General features: G+C 45.4%; 1 protein-coding gene across 1 annotated transcript in view; it reads left to right on the forward strand.

The window, feature by feature from the left end:
- Positions 1-24177, forward strand: part of DVL2 (dishevelled segment polarity protein 2) — a 191658-nt gene that overhangs the window by 48419 nt on the left and 119062 nt on the right. Inside the window, exon 2 of the mRNA XM_085639481.1 lies at positions 12863-12932. Coding sequence (XP_085495607.1) covers positions 12863-12932 — 70 coding nt within the window. The remainder of the gene's footprint in view (positions 1-12862; positions 12933-24177) is intronic.

Raw genomic sequence — 24177 nt, forward strand, 5'->3', positions numbered from 1 at the left:
TGGATACAGCACTGGGACATTTCCAGTAAACAAACTAGTAAAAGCGTTTTTGTTAAATCGTACACTTTTAAAGAATTTCTTTAGTTTTCAAAACTCCACACTTTGACACTTTTTCTTGAAAAAGTTTCAATGTTATCCTATGGAGGAAAATATGGTTATCGGTTTTTAGGTAAGTAATCTGTCTTTGGAGTTGAGATTCTGGGGTTAGAACAAGGGTTCCCCCAGGGTCAGTGATGCACTCTTGTTACACCCTCAGCGACACTAGGGCGGCCAGGTGCAGAGTGCTGAGGCCCAATGTTATCCAATGGAGGATAGGGGGCCTCCGGTTGGTGGCTGCTGGCAAGCAGGCCACTGGGTTGTGGGAGCAAAGCTCATGGACTTTAGCTCAGGGCAAATGGGGAAACAAATAGGCACCAAAGGTGCACCCTCAGCGGTACTAGGGTGGCCGGGTGCTGTTTCGACGTCAGATGCCCTGTTTCCAATGGAGAACCTCCGGTTTGCAAAAGCACTGCAGGCAGGGAGACAAGGGACTTCTGGGTGCTACCACCACTTAGAGAGGTAGGTTGGGAAGTTAGGGGTTGGTTAGGTACTGTCTGTTTGGGCACACCAGGCCGTGGGGCGTTGGGTGCAGGGTTGCCTTTTAGGGTCTGATTTTCTTACCCGCTCCTGGTCGTGGTTATGGGGGCCTTCTGGATTTAGGCTGCATGCTTCAGCTGGAGACTTGAGGCAGGTCTGGGGTCGCCGGGTCTCTGTTCAGGATCGCTAGGGTGACCTCCTCGTGGTGTTTGCGCGCTCGGGCTGTGGACGGTGGGTGCAGAGTGGGATGGATTCCTGGTCTCCGGCTGCTGCCAGAGTTGCAGTTGAACAAATCCGGTGTTCACGGGAGAAGCAATCTTTGGAAGTGAAGGCAGGCAGGTCCTCCGGGGTTTTTGAGGGTGCCGGCTGCAGGACACACCGGAATTTCACAGGAGCAGCTTCAAGGGGGAGACAGGCCAATAGGGCTGGGGCCAAGTCAGTGGGCGTCTTCCTTTTGTTAGCTGCTGCATGGCTGTTCGGTCCTTCGTGTTTCTTGTTTGGATCTCCTTTGTTGGTTCAGGGCTGCCCCCTAAATACTGTATTTTAGGGGGCGTTTTAGGGGTCTTGAGGTCAGTAGCCAATGGGCTACTGACCTTATTGGCTACTGACCTCAGGGTGACTACACTCTTGGTGTGCTCACCCCACGTGGGAGAGTGAGCACAATCCCTAATCCTGATTGGGGAGTGCCTGCCATCTGCAAGATGATGGTGAGCACTGAAGAGAGGTCTTCACCTCGCCTCCCCCACCTGAGGGGTCAAGTTGGCAGAGGTGGGCACACCTGGGCTGGCTTGTTTTTCCCACCTGTCTTCCTGCCAAAAAGGAGGGGAGACAGGAAGGGGGCCTGCTCCTGCTAGCAGGAGAGGCTGGGGGTCGCATTACAAAGGCTGCCATGCCTTTGACTCTCCCCTGCCACAGATGGCTCTTCCTGGCCTGGGGGAGGTTATGAACACTTTCGCCCATGAAAGGCTTCATTTCTGTGCTCAGGGAGCGACGGCTCCCATCCAGGGGTCCAGAAATATGTCTCGTGGTGGCAGGCTGGTGTGTACCAGTCAGGGAACTCACCAGAGGATGGTCGTTTTTCAGGGGTCATCTCTAAGATACCCTCTTTGTGCATTTTTCATTAAATCCCACACTGGCATCAGTGTGGGTTTAATCTGCTGAGATGTTTGATACCATACTTCTCGGTTTTCACTGTAGCCATTGTGGTGCTGTGGAGTTCGGAATGACAAGCTCCCAGCACCATATACTCCTAATGGCAGCACTGCACTTACAGTATCTAAGAATGGACTTGGGCATTGTAGGGGTACAGGGCTCATGCACCTGTACCCTCACCACTGGCATAGTGCACTCAGCTAGAGGGGTGACTGATCTATGGCAATGCAGTGGGTTGTAGGCATGGCACACAGGGATGTGTGTAATGTCGACTCTTCACTTTGTTCTGCACCAAAATATGCAGCCTACAAAAAAGGGGGGGGGTGTGTCTCTGTCTGTGTGTCTCTGTCTGTGTGTGTCTCTGTCTGTGTGTGTCTCTGTCTGTGTGTGTCTCTGTCTGTGTGTGTCTCTGTCTGTGTGTGTCTCTGTCTGTGTGTGTCTCTGTCTGTGTGTGTCTCTGTCTGTGTGTGTCTCTGTCTGTGTGTGTCTCTGTCTGTGTGTGTCTCTGTCTGTGTGTGTCTCTGTGTGTGTCTCTGTCTGTCTGTGTCTCTGTCTGTCTGTGTCTCTGTCTGTGTGTGTCTCTGTCTGTGTGTGTCTCTGTCTGTGTGTGTCTCTGTCTGTGTGTGTCTCTGTCTGTGTGTGTCTCTGTCTGTGTGTGTCTCTGTCTGTGTGTGTCTCTGTCTGTGTGTGTCTCTGTCTGTGTGTGTCTCTGTCTGTGTGTGTCTCTGTCTGTGTGTGTCTCTGTCTGTGTGTGTCTCTGTCTGTGTGTGTCTCTGTCTGTGTGTGTCTCTGTCTGTGTGTGTCTCTGTCTGTGTGTGTCTCTGTGTGTGTCTCTGTCTGTGTGTGTCTCTGTCTGTCTGTGTGTGTCTGTCTGTCTGTGTGTGTCTGTCTGTCTGTGTGTGTCTCTCTGTCTGTCGCCCCGCAACCTAGTTGGTCCAGGCCCAACTAGGTTTTGTTGCGGGGCAGGACTCTTGATGCCTGTGTGACTAAAGGGCTACCCCATAAATTCCCGTAATAGATAAAGTTATCTTTTTGCTACTGTCTAAGGAGCAGCTACCTGCCATTATTTATAAAAGCAGGATAGGGACTTTCCTGTCCGCTTTATCCAGGGAGGACTATTTCATTTCTGCCCTGAAGAAAGTCCAGGACCTTTCTGGCCTATATAGGACTGAAATATGTTGGCACTAGGGTCATAGAACCATAATACATCCATTTGACCCTATCTATTCACGTTTTTAATATCTGACCGATCCACCAATAAAGGGATACTGGGATCTGTTTGCGGATTTTTAATCTTTAACTCCCCCTGGCCATATCTCATCAAGAGCTCCCTGGAATACGGTCGAGCCCACCCTGACTTCTAGGGGTCAGGGTGACCCGATGATGAAGCATGACACCTCTAGGGTGTGTGAGGGTAATATAAACAAAAGGAACGGTTTCCTTCCCCACTCCCTAGTGGGTATCGACTCATGACTTCAAATAGGATCTTCCCATACCTAACCTACCAGGGTTAACCTTAGTTACTTGTGGACCCTGTTCACATGCTCGTGGGGTACTTTTTAGGTCGAGCCTGTAACAGCGCATGCGGTGTTCTGGCGAAGACTTTGTTAGGGCTTGAGAAAGCTCACCACACGCTTGCACACGCTAGTGTGTGCGCATTTTGTTTTGTCCCAGGCTATTGGCCTTTGCATGCGTCTTTTTAACAAAGACCACACGCAATTGGCCAAAGGCTCTTTCCATGTTCACGCCCACGGCCTAATGGTTGCGGTTACGCACAACAGCAGCAAATGTTTCCAATTATCGTGCCCAGATGCGGACGCGATAATTGGAAACATATGCTGCTGCCCGCAACCGCACGCGCGCTCACCAGCCGCTCCCGCATCTCCTTTCGTCTCTCGTGGTTTGGCTTCCGATGCAAGAAGGTTTCTTCTTTTCCATCCCAAGAAGAAACTTGTCACAAGTTCTGGTTTGCACTTGAGAATGTATTCCCGAATCTGACCAAGCAAGTCAACGCCATCTCCGCATCCTGCTTCAACACCCTCCGATTGCTCCACAGAATCTTCAAATGGATCCCCTCCGACACGAGAAAAACCTTCACCCAGGCCCTCGTCACCAGCAAACTGGACTACGGGAACGCCGTCTACGCAGGAACAACCAAGCTCCTGAGACTGCTGCAACGCATCCAGAACGCCTCAGCAAGACTGATCCTCGACGTCCCCCGACGCAGCCACATCACAGCCCACCTGAGAGGCCTGCATTGGCTCCCCGTCAGCAAGAGGATCACCTTCAAACTCCTCATCCACACACACAAAGCCCTTCAAGACCGGACCAGCATATCTCAACGACCGACTCAGCTTCTACATCCCCTCCCACAACCTCCGCTCTGCCGACCTCGCCCTCACCACAGTTCCACGCATCCGGAAAACCACCGCCGGCGGCAGATCCTTCTCCTACCTCGCCGCCAAGACCTGGAACACCCTCGCTACGAACCTACGTCAGACCCAGGACCTGCTAGCCTTCAGACGACTCCTCAAGACCTGGCTTAGATCAGCAGCAGCACCCCCCCCCCTCTCCCCCCAGCGCCTTGAGACCCTCACGGGTATGTAGCGCGCTTTAAAAATGTTTGTTTGATCTGTACATTCACTTCAGCACTCTCGCCGTCGCCCTCGTTCTGCTTCCTGCTGGCGGTGAGTCCAGCCGTCTGTGTCCACCCCCTGCACTAACTACTGCTCGGGTCACATCATCCCGGGGGGGGGGGGGGGGGGTGAAGGAGGGGCCTGAGGCTTTCTTTCTGAAAGGGAGGGGGTCTCTGTAACTCTGGGAAGATTTCAGCCGGGCCCGAGCTCCGTGCCATTCCCCGCCAGCATGAAAGGCTGAGTTTGCCGCTTTTCCAGAGTGCGACACACCTGCTTCCAAACGTTTACGGTTGGGCCCTCTGCGGCTGTACTTCCTTCCACCCACTACCCCGGTCGCATCTTACTTCTCGCAATAGGACTCTCAGGCCTACGGCTACCTTACTTTCCAAATATGCAGCTCTATAATTCTGTAAAACGTGCATAATCTGCGAATGAATCGTCTTAAAACGTATACGACTTGTGGATTCCTAGGTGTTGCCTGTTTCTCGCAGTGTCACCCTGTTCCATTCAGTTTTGCTCTATTTCTCTCAGTTTCACTCTACCAATTGTTTTCTCATGATTCCATAAGGTCTTTCTCTGTAGTTATCAATGTCGTTCCAGGCCCTAAATCCGTTTCTCTCAGTGCATGCAGTTTGCATTTTGTCACTCGTCTCTTTTCTTGCATGTTTTAATTTTCCATTATAATTGTTATTCTTTTGTTATCGACCTGGGAAGGTTGAAGGCAGAATGTTTTCCTCCCTTATTTTTCTTCTCTCCATTTTTAGCTTCAGGTGTGACCTATTCCACTGATCTGTGATTGTTGTGCATTAAAATAGTAGAGGTGTGTGTACCTTTTATACCTGACTCCAGGTGGGTATTTGAAACACCTGAAGGCATTGCTTCGTTGTTTATGGGGTGTTTTGGATTGCGACTGTTGCCCTGCCGCACAACGCATTATATCAAAACAGTCTGTAACAGCTCAGCAGGGTAATGCACACAAAGACTGTCTGTGATAATACTTGGCACTTGTTAAATACAGTGCTAGGTTACAGCAAAAGTAAAATAATGAAAGCAATGGGGCATAAAACGCAAATTATCATATCAAGGGTTCAAAAACATTGCTTTATCCATATCATTGCCTAATTTTAGGGCCTAATTAGTACAATTCATATATCATGGGGACTTGATTCGGCTCTATCAGTTGGTTTACAGGTTTTTTAGGAGGCTATTGTTGTCGCACTTCCGAGGCCACCTACCCCTCCCCCACAGAGAAGCAGTGTGTGGTTGGTATTTAGGAGTAATGTGTACGCAACGTGCTCCCCCCCCCCCCCCCCCCACTACTATTGTGATCATAGAATGAGACAGGGAGCTTAAGCAGTCTTCAGCTCTACTCCTTTGAAAGGGGTGCCCATAATGAAGCAGACCGAAACAGAGACAAAGCAATTTCAAGACACTCCCTCTCCTCAACTTTCGCAGGTGCTGCACTTTCTCAAGCTTTACCCTCGCTTCTTGCAGTGCGTGGTTACTACTGTACTTTCCCTCCATCACCCCCCAACCCACCCAACCCAGAAATATGGAGTTTGGCGCAGCAGCCCAGACACCCATCTCTTCGCCTGCTTCCTTCTCTCTTCCCATTTATTTTTATTTTGTTGATTGTCGGTCACCAGAGACGATAGGAATGGGCCCGATAGGATTTGATTCTCCTTGTCCCCCTGGAGGATCACATCTTCAGGGTTCCTCTCTCCAGAAACTCAGCGCTCCGAGATTTTTATAAAGAACGAAGAAAGGTAATAATTGAAAACTAATTTTGTACAGTGAATGGAGCCGCCCATGCTACACGCAGTATGTGTTGCTAGATAGTCACTTTCTCTGAAGCAGAAGAGGCGCTCCAGTATACTGCAGGCTAGAGAGGTGCGGGAGATAACGGCTGCTCATGTTGGTGCACAAGCGATAGTGTGCTGCATGGCTAATCTCTTATAAGTTCCCAAAGGCGAGACCTATTGGCTATGCCAATGCTTGTTGTGGTTTGGGATCAAGGAGACACTGCAGCCCTCTCAGCACCTATGCCTATCATACTATGCAACACCAGAGCTAGAGTATGAACAGTGTTCTCTTCGGCTGTGACAAAAATGGTGACACCAGGACTGCTTAAGAAATATGTAGACCACCAGAGCAGTCTGATTTTCCTCGGACAGGAGCCAAAAAATAAGTCAGTAAGAAAATTGGCTGTGTAAAGAAATATTCTTCTGCGCCTGGCCTGAGACATCATGAGCAAAAACACAGATGTAAAGGTCTGTGCTGCAACAGTTACAGCCTTAAAAACCGCCAGCACAGCAGCCCTCCTGGATAGGTGAGATAGATCGAGCTCTTTGACAGGCTGCAGCATTTTCCTGTGCTTTCCCCAGAGAACTAAGTCCTATCAAGTCATTTGCAAATCCATTGGTTCAGTGGATGTGATCTTATCTGAATTTTGCAACAGTATCGCGGCTGTGCTTGACATCAATCTTTAAAACTGGAGGCGCTGTTAAAGATTAGACATTTTCCTTCACTTGGTCTGCCCTGTTTGGACCCCCTATTGAAGATGAAATAAGGCTGAAATCCTACAATTGGTAGGTCAAGAAGAGATTTTATAAATCACAATCTAGACGTTGCAATATCAGTTTCCACTTAATAATGGTCAATCCCCATGGTGGTCGTATGACCTTCAACAACAGCTGCTTTATTACAGGAGATCTTCCAGGGGCAGATGACAACATTAACAGCATTCCGCCTCAGGAAGAATACCATTTTATTCTAGGCCCACTGCCTTACTGCGTCTGCGCTATCATTTAGGTGGAAAGGAAGGTATCAAACCATCTAGGATGGGGAAAAATATTGCCACCGACAGTGTCTTTTACAAATTATCAAAAATGGACACACTCTCGAGTCGAGCCCCCACCCCTCTTATGTCAATTCCACCGAAGTCTGCGTGGAAGCAACAGCTGCATCTCCGGCAAAAGGAAGGTACAGCATTGCTCCTAAAGGAGGTAACTATAACCTGTACGCTCTTCACAGAGAAGAAATGACATCTATTCTAGATTTGTTTTTTTAAGTAAAGTCCCCAAACAAGAATTCAGACCAGGTTCTCTGACCGATGGATCGAGGAACAAACATTTTGGATTTTGGCACTTCATCAAATTTTTGCCCGGCCCAGGAAAGGGGAATGCTAGGCACAATTGACCTATAGTGTGCCTAATTTGAAGACCCAGTAGTAAAGCAACTTGTGCCAGTCTTGAGGTTCGCTGTGGACAACTCACACTACCAGTACAAAGGTCTACCATTAAGTCTGAAAACAGCATATCAGACTTTTTCGAAGTGCATGGCGATTGCAGCTTTTCTTCAGACAAAGAACCTTTGACTTGTATCTCGACGATTGGCTGATAGACTCCCACGGCACAGAAAACCCTCCAAGACCTAAGTACTTCTGTTTTACAACTTAAGCGTCTGGGTCTTCACATCACCTTTCAAAAACCAATGTATCTTGCTGTTTAGACTTGCACCTAGGGGGCCACTTTTAGTTTAGTAAAGATGAGAAATAGGTCCTTCAGAGGAGACCCGTGTCTGCTGTTTTCAGGTCGCAGCCCACCAGACAGCGAAGGTGTCTGGTTTGCTAAAGACCTCTTCGGGACTTTCAGAAAGTTCACCTTGAATGAATTCTGCCCGGTGATTACCTTTTGGCTTGTAACTCGCATTTTCTGGCTATTTGCTTTAGACTCTCCAGGTTCACTTCTTTCCTCCTGTTGCCTAAATCGTGTTTACTGTATTCTTCCACGAACTTCCTTTCTGTAAACAGGCCTTTAAATCTTGTTCTCATCTTGTCATGTTTGCTGTGCATTCAAAGACTGAGGTCAGATGTCAGGCGCTGTCTTCCGCAGGCGCCGGTTTACTTTTCTTTCTGGGACCTCAAACTTAGAGGATTTGTGACAATTGTGCTGGGGACTGAGGGTAGAAAAGAGGTTTTCTAGCACACAACAACATTTAAATGAACTGTGTCAGTATTTTAGAATATATCAGAATTAGGACCACAAATGAAGCGCACTTTTTGTTATTTTTGAAGTGTTGGAAACACACTTTAATATGAGCAAAACAAATCATTGCACTAGTTGATGCAATCTGCACAGATTTACGTTTGTGCACTGTATGTCTGTGCAAATGTAATGGTCATTTCAATTGAAAATGTGTTGTCTGCAGTGGCAGTGTGCTACCATACCATGCATACTCTGCGCTACGCCACTACACTTTACTCTTCTAAACTCTGCAACACTGCACTCTGCCACTCTACTCTGCAGCACTGCAATCTCCGCCTCTGAACTCTACGCCACTCTACTCTGCACTACTACAGTGCACTCTGCCATTTCACGCTACGGAATTATATGCTACTCTGCACCACTCTAGGCTACTCCACCACTCTACGCCTCTGCTCTTTATGCCACTCTGCTGTGCACCACTGCATTGTACAACGCTGCACTCTATACCACTATACTCTGCAACACTCTACACCAGTCAATTCTACTGCTACTCCAGTGTGTGCCTCTCTATGCGACTTTGCACTATGCCACTCCAATACACAACAGTCGTTACCGCTCCCCAGCACTCTACTCCACTCTTCTCTAATCCAATCTCCTCTATACCACTAACATTTAGCCATGCTGAACAGCAGCCACGCTGGTGTACAACATGGCAAAAACATATTGGCAAAGCCAATAGCTCTTGCATAGGCGAAACCTATTGGTTTTGCCAGTGCTTGTTTGAAAGTGCCTCAAAATTCAGAAAACTCATTCTCCTACTCGTCACACGTCTTCACTTTGAGTCCAATGACCTCTTTAATTTATATTGTACCAAATACACAACTCTCTATGTAGCCTCTCCATTGTAATTGGAAGGTCAGTTGTCTCACTCTAAAGGTCCTAGAAGACAGGTTACACCTACCTCTGCTGTTAAGTAGTTCTGGTGGTGGTGCAGGAAGTCCAATCTTTTGAAAAAGCTCAATTTACAATTGATCAAGGCTTTCTATCTCAAGCCATTGCGACAGTCACCTTACTTACAGGCTGGGGAGCCCCGCTTCAGAACTTAAAAGTACTCTGCCTGTGATCACACAAGGAACACTTGTAAACTCTCGGAGTCCAGGAGCTGAGAGCAGTCCATTTGAGTCTCTAGCTATTCTTACCTTCTTTGACCATACATAATATTATAATCCAGGCAGACAACACAACTAGAATGCACTATATCAACATACAAGTGTGCCCCAGATCCAGAACTCCGAGTGGAAGCCAAGTGATCTAGAATTGGCTTTTGCTGAGAAACCCACCCATAAAAGCAACTACATTTTTTGGCCTGCAAAGCTTAAAAAAACAAAAAAAACATGTTCAGCCGATTTTCTTTGTAGAAAAACACAAATGGGTTCTTAAGGACTTTCCTTCTAGACACTTTTTTGATTGAAGTCTTCCTCGAATAGATCTGTGTGCTACATTTCAGATTGAGAAACGACCATTCTTTGCTTCTGGAGTGTGGAGAGCAGGATCACTGTGCAATAACCTTTTGATATACTGATCAGAGAACTTTCTCAACACGGATTCCATCAGTCCTAATACATTTCAGGTATGCTAATGTGAAGATGGTTCTCATTGTTCCTAAAAGGCCTAGACCATGATGGATTCTTTAATACCACTAAGGAGACTGTCATGAAACAAAATTTGCTGACCGGGATGCAAGAACAATTACTCATTTCCAATGTGGCGTCCTTGAATTTGGCAATCTCTCTTGGAAACCTACAGTATGGGCACCTAGACATACCTCCAAACATGTATGATCATCTTGAAAGAGGTGAAGAGACGATCAGGAAGTCCTTCTACACTTTTAATTAAAAAAACTTTCCATCTTTGGTGTAAAATTCCTAACTAGGATCCGGTGTCCTGCCAAGACTGTGTTCTTTCCAAATCAAAATTGATGGCTCCTTCTATTGAGTTTACACCGAAGGCGTTATTACAGCATCTCATGGGGGAGATGTTTTTCTAGTGTTGATTACATTGGCACATAGGGGGAGCAAACCTCCGGCTCTATCTGTGGTTGACCCTTTCACTGTGTTTCTTAGAAACAGCGTATTTATGAGAACGTATATTCCTCTTTCTTACCAAAAGTAGTTTCCGACTTCTACATTAATCAAACAATATATGTGCCAGTTTTTTTCAATAATTCTATATGTCCCGCAGAAAGACACAATTAATCTTTAGGTGTGAGTCCAAGTTTTATTCAGATGGAACAAAATATATGAATATGGAATACCAAAGATATGTACAAAGATATAAGGACATCTAACCATCTCTTTGTAACTTTAGTCCACTAAGAACTTTTACTTCATCCATGGAGTTTTTTTTTCAGATTGATGGTCTCTTGTATATCCTTATGCTATAAACTAGCCAACAAGCCTCTTCCTGGAAAACCTAAAGCTCATTTCACATGCTGCTGCTTGGTTATGAAATGTCTCCGTTTTAGTTATTTGTAGAGCAGCTACATGGAAATCTGTTCATGCTTCCACCAAGCATATTATGTAGATGCCGACTCTCAAGGGCAGAAATTCAAGTTGGTCAAACTGCATCAAGCAAACCCCTTTGGATGAGGTTCTGTTCCTCTTGGTTTTTCTTGGCTATACTGTTATAGATTGTAGACCCACATTTTTGGGATGAGGTTGCATTTCTGTTTTAAGTTTGACTCCTCAGTGAAGATGCAAAAGGAAGTGTTATTTGTAATCCTAGTTCTACATTGTAGGAATGTTCACTTGCGTCAACATCCCTCCTACGTCCCAGTTTTCAATCTTTCCAATTTTGAGCTGCAATTACAGTTTAACATGTATTCCTCAAGAGGAACTGACCCTGTGAGCCCACTTTATTGCAAGGAATGCTGAGAATGGAAGCTCCTTAAAAGAACAATGTGTATTTTCACTTCCCTGTTCATTCAGCCTATGAGGCTGTTACCTTAATTTGCTTTCCTTCACCTGAGTTTAGGTTTCCTTATGGTAACATGTTGAAGTTTCATGCTGAAATGTTACTTGCGTATTATTTACATTTTAAAAAGATTTGGGAAAATTGTAGCCTGCTGTGGAGATTTGGCCTGCATTTGGCACATGAGTTGCTCACCTATGAATACATAATTCAAGTTTTTAATCGGTGTTCCTTGGGCCTCCCACACAGGAAGGAATATTCTACATTTATTACATCAATGAAGATTACTTTGATACAGAACTAGGATTGCAACAAAAATTTCCATTGTTGTGTACTTGATGTGGCTACTAAGGGAAGGGAATTTGTGTGTAATTAATACAAGTCACCCCTCCCTAAAGGCTCCTAGGTCACTAGTTTTTCAAATATGTGTATTAGGTTTGTTTACCTATACACCACGCAGGCCAGGTTTTTCAAGATTCCAAAATATACTTGACCTGCCCCTAGTTTTTACCCACTCTTCCCTTCCATATATGAAGTGTACTCTTTATACTGGAAGAAGAGCGCAAACGCGGACTTTAGGAGTGTATCAAGATGACAAGCATTTTAAGTAAGCAGTTACCATGCCAGCCATTTCTATGATTTGTGAGCTATGTACAGTTCTCAACAGCATAATTTTCTGCAGCCCATCTGTCGTGAACTGTTCAACACTTGCAGTTCTGTCACTTACCCTTTCTATAGATTACAAAATTAAAGTTACTCACACAGTGTAGGCATCCATGTGCTAGTCCTTAAAGGGGGCAGCTCTGTTTCTGCTGCATGAGAGTGGTCCAGAAGGACGGACGGACCCCTTGTGACATTGAAAGTTTGCAAATCAAAATGTGCCTTGCCTGATGAGGCTTACTTTGTGAGTAAGAAAAGGTCAAATGGGCCTTGCATAGGAGTCCACTTGAAAGTGTGATGACTTAACTGAGGGTGGTTGTTAGTTTCTTCACGTTCCTAGATTAGTTTTAAATGCATTGTAATTTGTGGCTGGGAAAGTCAAACATTCCTGTTCTATAATGGAAATGATGCAACTTGCGAAATGGTGAGGGACACCTCAGTGTTTCTTCTTTAATTCACATGACCTAATAAACTGGAGACTCTTCAAGCAAGTGATACCACAGCTGTGCCAAAGATTAAGAGATGAGCATGCTCAACACTATCCATGCTGTAGTCGTGAGGCATATTTTGTTGGACAAAGCCAAAACCTGCCATACATATGTGAACTGATTGTGGCCTAACTTCAGTCTTGGATTAACAGTCTGTAGAAAGGAAGTCTTGGGGCATTTGTGGACGGGCAAGCATTCCATGAACCTCACTGTAGAAAGTACTTGACTTGAGAATTTGTTGAATGAAGCAAGAACTCTACAAACCTTGCATAAGATGTAACTTGAGGGAAGGCTGTATCTGATTCTCCTGTAGCTATTACCTGAGGAACTGTCAAAGGTCCGCTACCATTCATGCTGCAAAGAAATGACAATCCTTTTCGTTTATTTCCCATAGGGTGGTGAAGGAGGAGATTTCCGATGACAATGCCAAACTTCCCTGTTTCAATGGAAGAGTCGTCTCCTGGGTAAGAATGCTGCAATTGTACCAAGTCTGAAAATGGCCTGTTTGTAAGTGATGGGCCGATCAGGGGTGGGTTGTTCCTGGCCTCCATCAGGCAATTAAAAGAAAAAAAAATCAGTCAAGTCTGCAGCAGTGGTGACAAAACACCCTTTCATATTTGGACTTTTGGAGGCAATAGTGCTGGAAATATCTGCAGTTTTTGACTCCTTGGATACTGGGCAAGCTGTTAGTGGGCAGAATCCAGGGTGGCTGCTGCTGTTCCAGGTCCACCAATACTATTGCTCACCTACTGGATTACAAGTATACTCAGTTAAGGCTCTTAACCTAAGAGTGGTAGAGCAATTGAGCATTCAAGACTCCCTCCCGGAGTGGATGGGGGTTAGAATGCAGTATGAGCACTAGTTGGCAGTTCGCAAACTGAGTTTCCAGCCAGTTCTCTATCTTTTAAAGAAGATTATTATTTGTAGGTTAGTAATAAGCAATTAAAATATGAAACACAGTGCTCCTTCTTGTGACCAGTTACTACATCAATTGTAATGATTACATGCTTAGCCCTGGTGTTTCTATGCCTTTGGCTCAATTCTCCTTGTTATCTCAGGAGGCTGTGTTTTGGACAACTCTGAGGGAGGAACTCTTAAGGGTTTAATTTATTGTTTGAATGGTAAGGGTTGCCAGGCAAAAAGATTACAAGATGCAGCCTGGCTAGAGCTTGCGTTCTGTTTCAGGGTATCTGTCTCTGGATCCAGCTTTGGCCATCAGGGGGCTGAAGCCATACCTGCTGAGATGCTGTTCCAGAGTAGTAAAAAGCCCTTGCTCCCAATTGTCTTGGTGTCTGGGTCTGTGTTTCTTCCACGTCCAGTCGCGTACATTCAGACAGCACACATCGTATTTTTCAGAGGCACGTTAAGGTTATAACTAAGGCTGGCTATTTTTAGGGCATCAAATGTCTAATACTGTTCAAAATTGTCTTGTGGCGGGGCACACACTGTGGGTGGGGGGGATGAGAAGTCCTGCCAGGTATTTGTTGGGTGTCTTAATGCTTTGTGTTTATCTGCTTCTTTGCAGGATTTCTGTTGGGTGACTGTCCTTTGCATGGTTGACAACACTGTGCCAGAGATGCTCTGTCACTGATGAAGAAACAAACAATAGTACTTCTCTGGTTTTATTTGACATAGGCTTAAATACAGAACAAAAAAGACAATTCAGTTGTTCGAAAGTCAAATGTTTTATGACCTGTATTGTTGTTCACTAATTTTTCATCATAATTTTAATCCTTTTAATTGATAGATTTTTCTCAAGGTTTACACATTACAACATAAGGCACCAGACACATGTTTTTCTTTTCACTTGGTGTAGGATGCGGGCTCAGTATATACTATACCAAAGTAAGGTATAGTGTGCACAGTCCAGTGGATCCCCAAAGGTATAACAGAAGCTAATGTAGATAATACCTTACTCTTTTGTGGTAGTCTGGTTGAGCAGTCAGGCTTATCAGAGAGAGGGTAGTGTTAAGCATTTGTTGTACACTCAGGCTAGAAATGTCATACATTCAAAGACTAAATCCAAACCAATTGTTTTTTTTATTTCTGGAACAAAGATTTACTTGGTAGCAGGTAAGTTGAACTTTTCATACAACGTTACTTGTTCGAAATACAACGAACTCTGGATTTGTAGGCACATTCAGATTCCTTTTGTTGTAGAGAAAACGATTTGTAAACTGTTCAAAAACACTTGAAAGTACTTTGAGATTACTTTTGGATTACTTCGCGAATACTTTCCTAGTTTAGCATGCAACACACTTCTAACAGTTTAAGCAACACAGGACATTGATAAACAGGCTAACTCTTGTAAGATACAAAGTTACTTTTTGTTGCAGTACAAGACAGTTAAACAATTAACACTCACACCAGCAGACAGCGCCATTCAAGGGCCCATCACTTTCACATGCCCACATTCCGGACACAGCAACCACACAAGCTGATGGATTGCGTGGTGTGGCACTCGGCTAGCAGTGTTTAGTGACCAGCAGCAAGTCACTACTCGCACACCGCCAGCCAAGCGCCAGTCCAGGCACACCGCCAGCCAAGCGCCAGTCCAGGCACACCACCAGCCAAGCGCCAGCCTACACACACGCCATCACATTTAGGATGTTTTTTAGACAAAAATAAGAACACAAACAAATTGCACATACATACAAATCTACTAACACAAAATCTGAAACTAAATACATTGCACTAATGCCAACCTTGAAACAGAATCAAATTTTTTAAAGAATACAGACCAGGCAGTTCACTTTACCACTCATGGATGCTCCCAAAAATTATTTTGCGTGTGGTACGCTCTAAAACAAGCAGGGACACACAGCCCAGGGTTAGAAGGACACTCGGGCAGTACATACGAGTCTCCTTCCGCGTACCTCTTCGCCAACAGACTCTACATATCCTAGTGGGAAAGTCTTTTGAGGATGTGGGAGGAATGAAATCAGGAAAGTGGCGATCTTTCAATCGAGCTACATCTTCCAACTCTAGGAACACTTGCCTGTTCCACAACAAGGCTGCCTATCACAGATTGCTGAAACTGAACAAAAGTCAACTTTAATGCAGGAGAACACTCCTTGAACACAACAAAAGCATTGAAAGTTGCTAAATTAAAGAGATGGATAGCCAACTTCTTATACCAAACGTAAGCCTTACAAATAGCAGTGTAAGGTTCCAACCTCTGATCTACTCTTTCAAAACCACCCATGTGCTTATTGTAGTCTAAAATGCACACAGGTTTGCGCGCTTCAGCAACCTGACCCCCAAACAGTCACACGTGCAGTGCTTTCATCATGGATGGTAGTCAGCATGTAGACATCTCTCCTGTCTGAAAACTTCACAGCTAGAAGCTCCTCGCAACGCACTGCACTGCACTGTCCCCTCTGATGTTTTCTGCAAACAAGCTCTTTTGGATAACCTTTACGGATAGAGCGGATTGTGCCACAAGCAAAAGTGTCCACTTTGAACAATTCCTTAAACAATTGCACAGCAGTGTAGAAGTTATCAAGGTACAAATGGTGGGCTCTGTTAAACAGTCCTCTAGTAAGATCCCACACAATTTTCTCAAACTCCAAAAGTGGACGGACATCCCCTACCAGTGTACACACGGAAATTAAAAACACATCCTGTCCTACTCTCAGACAACATATACAGCTTAATTCCATAGCATGCCCTCTTGCTAGGAATGTACTGCCTAAAACCCAAACGGCCCTTGAATAAGACCAAAGACTCGTCAATAGATATTTCTTTCCCCGGAGTATAGATCTCTGAAAATCAATCTACAAAGTGATCAAGAACAGGCCGATTCTTAAAAAGACGGTCACAGTCAGGGTGATCTCGTGACAACGCCAAAGAATTATCAACAAAATGCAGCATCCGTAGCAAAAGTAAATACCGATCACGAGTCTTAACTGCAGGAAATATGTCCGTTGCCATCAAGGGACTGGTAGACCAATATGAAGCCATGGACAGCTTCCTTATCAAACCCAAAAACCTTTTCATCCCTTCCAAGTTTGTGGGAGTCCACCGGGTAGCTCTAGAGTGGGGCTTAAGTTTGTCACTGTTGTCCCTCAAAAACTGTTCAGCATACAAATTAGTCTGCTCAACCATCTCACCCAAAAATACATCATCCATAAACAACTTAAACTGTATAGGCAAAAAATGTTCACAATCCACTCTACACCCTGCAGCACCACTAAAGGCAGGCAACACCATGTTTGGATCAGCCCAGAGTCCAGCACTTCCAGTAGGAAGCCTAGCAGCCTCAGGCTGCAATCCAGATGCCTCTTGCACCATCGGCACAGCAGTATCCTCCTCTAAAACAGGCACTTCATCCGCACTGAGAGTACCTTCATCATCCGATGATTCCATGTGGAGAGAGAACTCACTGCCTGAATCTTCCCCTCCCTCCTCTCCCTCAGACGCACTGTCAGTCTCATAATCCTGCTCAGAGGAAGATTCAAGAAGCATGCCAACCACCTGCTGAGCAGTCATTCTACGGCTAGCCATAATGCTTACTAATAAAAGTAACTTGTCAAACAAGTCAACAACAACCAACACTTTGTAAAATAAGTAATAAACAAAATGCACCTTTATCAGAAATGCCTATATACTCCAAAACGATACCACTCACTTGCCAGAAGCAGCTAAAGTCACCACCACCTACTATGCACAGACACAGTATGGATCAACAATATCCCACTAAAAAAGAAAGAGAAAAGAAAATTACACATAGGACAATGCAAAACACATCGCAAAGAATTCCATGCACACAACACTAACTAAATAAGTTGCCATTATGACACCACTTCATCCATTCATACATGACAAAAATACTCATTTGGAGAAAATACAACAAAAATGTTTTTCTTACCAAAAAAATGCAACTGCGCAAAACTGCAGAACCCCACTGTCGAAACCGCAAACAGGAATCAAAAGCTTTACACTAGAATAAAAAGGAGAAAAAAACATTGCTATCACATATGCAAATAATGCACCAGTCCACACACAATCCACCAGCCAAGCTAAGGGGTATGTGGGCCTAAGTGTATAAATAAAATATTCACCTCCGTAAAAGGGGAGCAACCCTTGCCCTGGAGGCCACTCCCAAACACATTTATTTTTTTCTTTTTTTTTTTTTAAACCGGTGTCTAGTGGCTTCTGCCGCCCTAGAGGGCAGATGGGCCTAAAAACATACTGCTATTCTGCCACCCAAAGAGGGCAGAAATGACCACAATCATCCTCCCATAAAGGGGAGCGACCCTTGTCCAAGGGGCCGCTCCCCAACATTAAAAAAAAAAAAACCTGGGTGGCCTAGTGGCCCTACAAAAAAATAAATCGGCCGATCTGCCCCTCAGGGTGGCAGAAACTGCCAAATTAATGCTCACCAAATGGGAGCAACCCTTGCCCAAGGGGCCACGCCCCACAAAAAAATCCCTGGTGGTCTAGTGGGCCCAATTTAAAACCAGCATTGGCATAGCCAATAGGTCTCGCTTTTGGGACCTTATAAGTATTTAGTTATGCAGCTGTTGCATGGCTAAACACTTATAAGGTCCCAAAGGCGAGACCTATTGGCTATGCCAATGCTTGTTTTTAAGCTAGGGAACATCTAGGGGAGAGGAGTTGGCGTAACGGCTAGGGCGCTCGACCTCGGAACTGGGTTCGAGTCTCGGTAATGACGCTGAACATCCTGTGATTCTGGGCAAATCATTTAAATGTGTGTCCTCATGTAACGTAACTGGTGCTATGTAAAGCGCTCTCATACCTGATTGGATTCGGGTCAAGTTCGCGCTATATAAAACTCTGCAAAAATTTAAAATGTATCACAACTATACGGGAAAGATATTTCCACTGTAACGCCCCATAGGGAATTATTTTTGGACGGAATTGATACTTGGTTGAGTTCCAACGCCTTATCATGATGGGCTGGACTGGCTCCGCACAGAGGTGAGCGCATGTTTGCATGTTCCCATGTGCATGTGTAAAGTGAATTAATTTAACCTCACGTCTCTTTGTTTAGTTTAGTGCATTGTTGTAGGGCTCTCAGAGAGAGGCAAGCCCTGCTCACTGTTTCTGAGCTGAAATGTCTGAAAATCAGTGCCTAATTCAGAAATATCGTCTTAAATGAATCCTCTGCAGGCGCAGAAAACAGGCGCTGGGTTCTACCAAATACAGCCCCTGATTTACGTCATTGTGAAAGTTGTTTTCGTTTCCCCCGTCTCTGCCTCCTTTGTATTCTAACCAGGAATGGAAATAACTTTTCATCTGCAGAGTTTGGTTGTTATGAAACCTCTTGGTGTTTTTGGTTTGCTTATGTAAATGGGAATTTCAGCCTGTGAGAAACATGTCGCTCAAATTTAGTTTCCTAAAGTTGTTAAATATTTATATACAGATGCGCGGCCTAGTAAATATCAGCAAAGAAATCATTTTAGAGTGAGCAAGAGTTATAAATAGGTAGGAGGAAAGACTTACGTTTTCTAATTTCATTTACTCATTTCCTGAAGGCAAGTTTGTCATGGGTGTGTGAGGTTGTCAGTTTTTGCCCATAACGTTTTATTCCATGTTTTATATTTCGGATTTCTTTATTTACCAACTGTCTGGGGAAAAAAAAGCACCCTTTAGAGAGAGAGAGCAAGTGCTAAGTAAACAAAGGCACAGATAGGGAGAGTCCTACAAGGCCTGTTTCCAAATTCAGCAGTAATGCACCGAACTACATGCTTCAGTGAGCTCTTATCGGAGATGCTGTGTTTAGGTAGAATTTGAAGTCAGCACTTTAAACATAGGCGTGCATCAGTGGTCTTTGCTGCCTTGATCTCGGCAGTAGCATCCGAACTGTTATTATAGTGAAGTATTCGGCTTCTAAAGGATGCAGTGATTGTGTGATTCAGTGAATGTGGTGCAGCCTGGTGGATTAGGGCCACATGTATCTAACAAGCAGGAAGTGGGATAAGGGAGGGGTTGGCAAATGGTGAGCACTTTCGCGGCCGCTTTGATGTTCTCAGTGGCCGCGCGGCTCACTGAGAACATCAAAGCGGCCGCGAAATGATCACGCAGGCTGCCAAAGGGTGCGCGCGCCCGGCGCACATGCACTGTAGTTGGCGGCCTGAAAGCACTGGTTTGCACTTCCAAATCCCCCTTTTACAAAAGCTCTCGTGAGAGCAGCGCTAAAGCGCTGGCTCAGGCGAGACCTAAAAAACATACCGATCTGGCCCCCTGTGGGGCAGACACAGCCACAAATATTGACCCCAAAGGAGAGTGACCCTTGCCCAAGGGGTCACTCTCCACAAATAACTCCCTGGTGGCCTAGTGGGCCCTACATTAAACAAGCATTTGCAATGCAATCGGTCTCGCCTTTGGGACCTTATATGCACTTAGCTATGCAGCACATTAGCCTGCGCCTTGAAACATCTGCGTTTCTTTGACATGGAGGGAAAGCAAGCACCAAAACTGCGTGACTCGCCAAGTATTGGAACACACGGGGAGAAATATTGCCTTTCAGCGGGAAATGGTCTAGTCCAAAGCTCTGTTTTTAATATAAAATCTGGGCCTTCGGTGGTCATATCACTGAAAATACAAGATTTAAAAAAAATATTGTCTGGGTGCTCATGGAAGACCATTTCTATGGACTGAAAACTAGAGAATGCTGAAGTGATTTTGGTATTTTACTGACCTTTGCTGGTCGTTTTCTATCAAGAAAGTTAAATAGTCAGTTGATCAGAAACAAAAGTCCCTAAGCGGAAGCAGACAAGTCTTAGGGCTGATCTCCAAAGCCCACAAACTATATAAACATATAAGTATATACTAAAGTATATACAAGAGGTCTCGAATGCTCGACCTCAAAATGGCGAAATCTGCCCCCTCGGCTACTGTGTGCCATGACGAGTCCAGCTCGTCATGAGCACCGAACGGGTTAAAACGGGGGTCTCCAACCGGTCGATCGCGAGCTACTGGTAGCTCGCCAAGGCCCCGTAAGTAGCTCGCGCTGGTAGCGTCACAATTTAGTAGCCTATTTACATCGTTGTAATATTTCGGCCTTTTTTTTTATGGCGACGTTACCCGCCCTCACCCAAACCAGCTGCTCAAATTGAGTTTAGCTGGGAGGGGCGGGCCAAAAAGGATTGGTTGTTCCTCCATTAGTCTCTGCGCAGCCGCCACCTGCCTTTCAAACCCTGGAGGCGCGTTTTTCTTCCTGCGCGTCGAGTGCCGGTGCACAGCAGCAGGTATGGCAGAGCGGAGCGGCCGGTGCTGGAAAGCGTGCAGGTGGCGCAGGCAGTATTAAACTGCTACCAGGCCCTGTGGCGCCTGCCTTGTTCAGCCTGCCACCAGGTCGACCGGAGCAACAGGTAAGCTTAATGAGCCCTGCGCAGGCCTGATCAGCTCCACACCCGTAGCGAGCCCCCTACCCTGGTCTGTTATTTTTTTGTTGCATATTTATATAGCCGAGCGCGAACTCGACCTGAAGGTATTGGAGCGCTTTACATAGCACCGTATTTACATTACACATCCAGGCACGGGGAGATTAAGTGATTTGCCCGTATCCTCTTTTCCTATTAATGGAGATTATTAAAACAACTACAGGGTTACAGCGGTTGTGAGAGCAAAGGGCAGGTCTGGGCTATTGTGTTCTTGGTGGCATGGAATCGAGATTTGGTCATCTAACTCGAACACCAACCAACATGGTTGGTTCAAAACATTCTAATCTACACACAAGTCCTGGCGCTGTTTGTCCTGGTGCTGGCGTTGTGACCTTTGGCAACAGATTCCTGCGAGTTCCACCAGCTCCTGTCAAACTTACTCTGTAGTTATCTGAGAGCACATAGGAGCGCAGAGAAGAGTCAATGCTCTGGTGGCGCTACATTGAAAGAAGTGTTATAAATATTATATATAAAACGTGAGATAGTAAAGCACGGCGGTGCCCTGGCCAGCTGCAGAAAGGGAGACACAGACAAAACCTCGTAAATAGTAATCTGCCAATCCATCATGCCTGTGCCCGAGGCCAGTCGTGTCTCTGATGCTGCCCACTGATGCTGCCCCCCACCCGCCCTCTGGTGCATCTGAAATGCGTTTCACTTTTGTGATCGCAGACAGGGGAGGGGGCTCTATTCCCCAGCAGGTGCCTGGAGGGGGGAACTGGGATGCTGCCGAAGCAGACCGGGCTAATTACCAACTGCATTGGAGGGGAACTCCTGCCCATCTGTCAGTCTCAGCAGAACCCCCAACCCACCCGCTCAGTCCCCTCCCGCTGCTCCCTGAGTCCTATCGACCACACATCAACTTGAGACGGCTGGGGTGCGGATGGCTTTTTCCGCATTTGTTTCCAGTTTTGTGAGGCTGGCCACACCCGTGGGTACCAGAGTCCGGCATCACAGATAACTGACACCGAGCGTCCTCCGGGGTAGATGCGGGGGAGGCTGTCCCTGGCTTGACTGCGCTCGCTCGCTAAAATTTTGAGTTTTTTTGTTTTTATTTTACTTAATTTAGGCAGCATTATTTTGTTTTTTTCATGTCATATTTTGTCGCATTTGTAGGATGGTATGATTTGGGAGGAAAGGAGTGTGCGCTTATTGCTCATGTGAATTATGGGTGAAAACTGGGGATGATTACTTTTTCGTTTTCATGCAATGATTATGAAGTTGTTTCTTGAAGTGTTTGCGGTGCACGTAAATAATTTTCAAAGCTGTCTCTTAAATGTTTAAACTTCTAGCTGATCAGGTCACGGGGTTAGAATTACACCTGGTTTTTTGGCGTGTACGTGCTTTAAAATAACGCACGGTAGTGGTTTGAACAAGACGTAATGCTGGCAGCAGGGAGTGGAAGTGCACATGATGAGGTTGCCGGTTGCGGCTTTTTAAGTGATTTAGGTGTTTATCCATTTGTTCAGAGATTACGAGGCAAGAAAAGTGACTTCTCTGCAAAAGAGTGATTTAGTAGCTGGTTGAAAGCGGGACGCAGTAATAGCTGAGAGAACAGTTTTGGGGTTTCCTTTTAAGCACATGCAAAATTAAGCTGGAGGGATGGGATTAGTTTCTGCATTTAAGGATATATTGATATTCTGATCTAGCAGTGCAACAGAAGGGTGCGCAGATGCGTGCCCCCTTGGATACTCATTGCAGTCCAGGGCACATGAAACCATTAAAAAAAACAGATTAAAACACTGCCTTGTAATATAGATCCGATCTATGACTCGTGATCTTTCTCGTGTTTCAATTAAGCTTCATGTTTGCACACTGCAATGAAACTGAAAACAGTTTTGTTTTCCGCTTCAAGAGCTTAACAATGTTAAATGCAAATCATTAAAATCATATACATACAATTCTTAATTTGCAGAGAAATACTTCAATTGCATAAAAGAGGATACGTGCTCAAATTACCAGGTTTACCTGAAATGTTATAAAACAGTGTTTCTTATGAGTGTCACTTTCTAAGGCTCACTTAAAACCTTAGGCATGCTTGCTGCCGTGTTGGCATTCCGTCTCATGGCAGATAATTTGGTGATGCAATGCTTGTAAAAACGTCAAAAAGTGTCCATCACATGGAGGGAAGTTGCATCATGATCCATTATGTACCAAGTGTTCTTGATGCTGGTGCGTGTTCTCTCTGCATCCATTATGTACCAAGTGTGTGTGCTGACAGGGTGTACAATGCACATCATGCAAAAACGTGCCCATTCTCTGCAATGAGGGTAGATGGCCAAGTGTGATAATGCACAAAACAGTTTTGAAGAGGGATACTTTATTTTAAATTAGGAAAGTTTTGAATCACAAATGTAATTTAAGTAGCACACTAATACAAAGGCTGGAAGAGCAACGTGTAAATGTGTCTTAATAAAAATAAATGTCCATCTTCCATTTCCAGAGATGCCAGTGGACACGTCACATGCAGCTCTCAACCAATCTTGGCTTTCTGCGCAATAGAACATTGCATTGTGGGCCTTGTGTATGTGCTTTTTGGATTGGAATTTTGGGCGCTAAATGTCGCCATGCAAAACTTTATCTAAAAGCCTGAACTGTCTGAAAGTGTTACAACCGATATTAAGTCACTTGGCTAGGCAGGATATTATTATATTCATGTCAGTGCAAATATAAACCTCCTGCCCTCATCAATACACAAACTACACTTAGCGGTTGCGCAGCCAACTGTAGTTCAAACACTGTAGTATCCTTACAACTGGGCGTGGGGGGTCTCTCGGAAAAATGCGCGAGTTGCTGGGCCTTTAGTAGCTCACGATGAATTTGATTGACCAGAAGTAGCTCTCACTACAGAAAAGGTTGGGAGACCCCTGGGTTAAAAGAATTTCCAGAGAAAATCCACCATTCAGTCCTATGGTGAAAAACTAAGTGTTAAGTTTACATGTAAGTAAATGGTTTCATGATTGGATTTTTTGGGGTTAGAACCAAGGTTCAGGTTGGCACTCAAGGGGCACCACCAGCGGTACTAGGGCGGCTGGGTGCCAATGTTAGCCAATGGGGCTGGGGCACCTCGGTTGGGGGCTGCTCACAGGCAGGCCATTCGGTCTTGAGAGCCAAGCTCCTAGGGTTAATGTCAGTGCAAAGGGGGTCCTAGGTTGGCACCAATTCCACACCACCAGCGACGCAGGGGTGGCGGGGTGCAGGGTCCTCTGGATGTGTCGGGAGCCCAATGCTCTCCTATGGAGGATGTCGTTCGCGAAAAACAACTTGAAGGCTGGAGCCAGAATACTGAAAGAAGGTAACC

This window comes from Triturus cristatus, chromosome 12 (assembly GCF_964204655.1).
Source record: "Triturus cristatus chromosome 12, aTriCri1.1, whole genome shotgun sequence".
Classification (NCBI taxonomy): domain Eukaryota; kingdom Metazoa; phylum Chordata; class Amphibia; order Caudata; family Salamandridae; genus Triturus; species Triturus cristatus.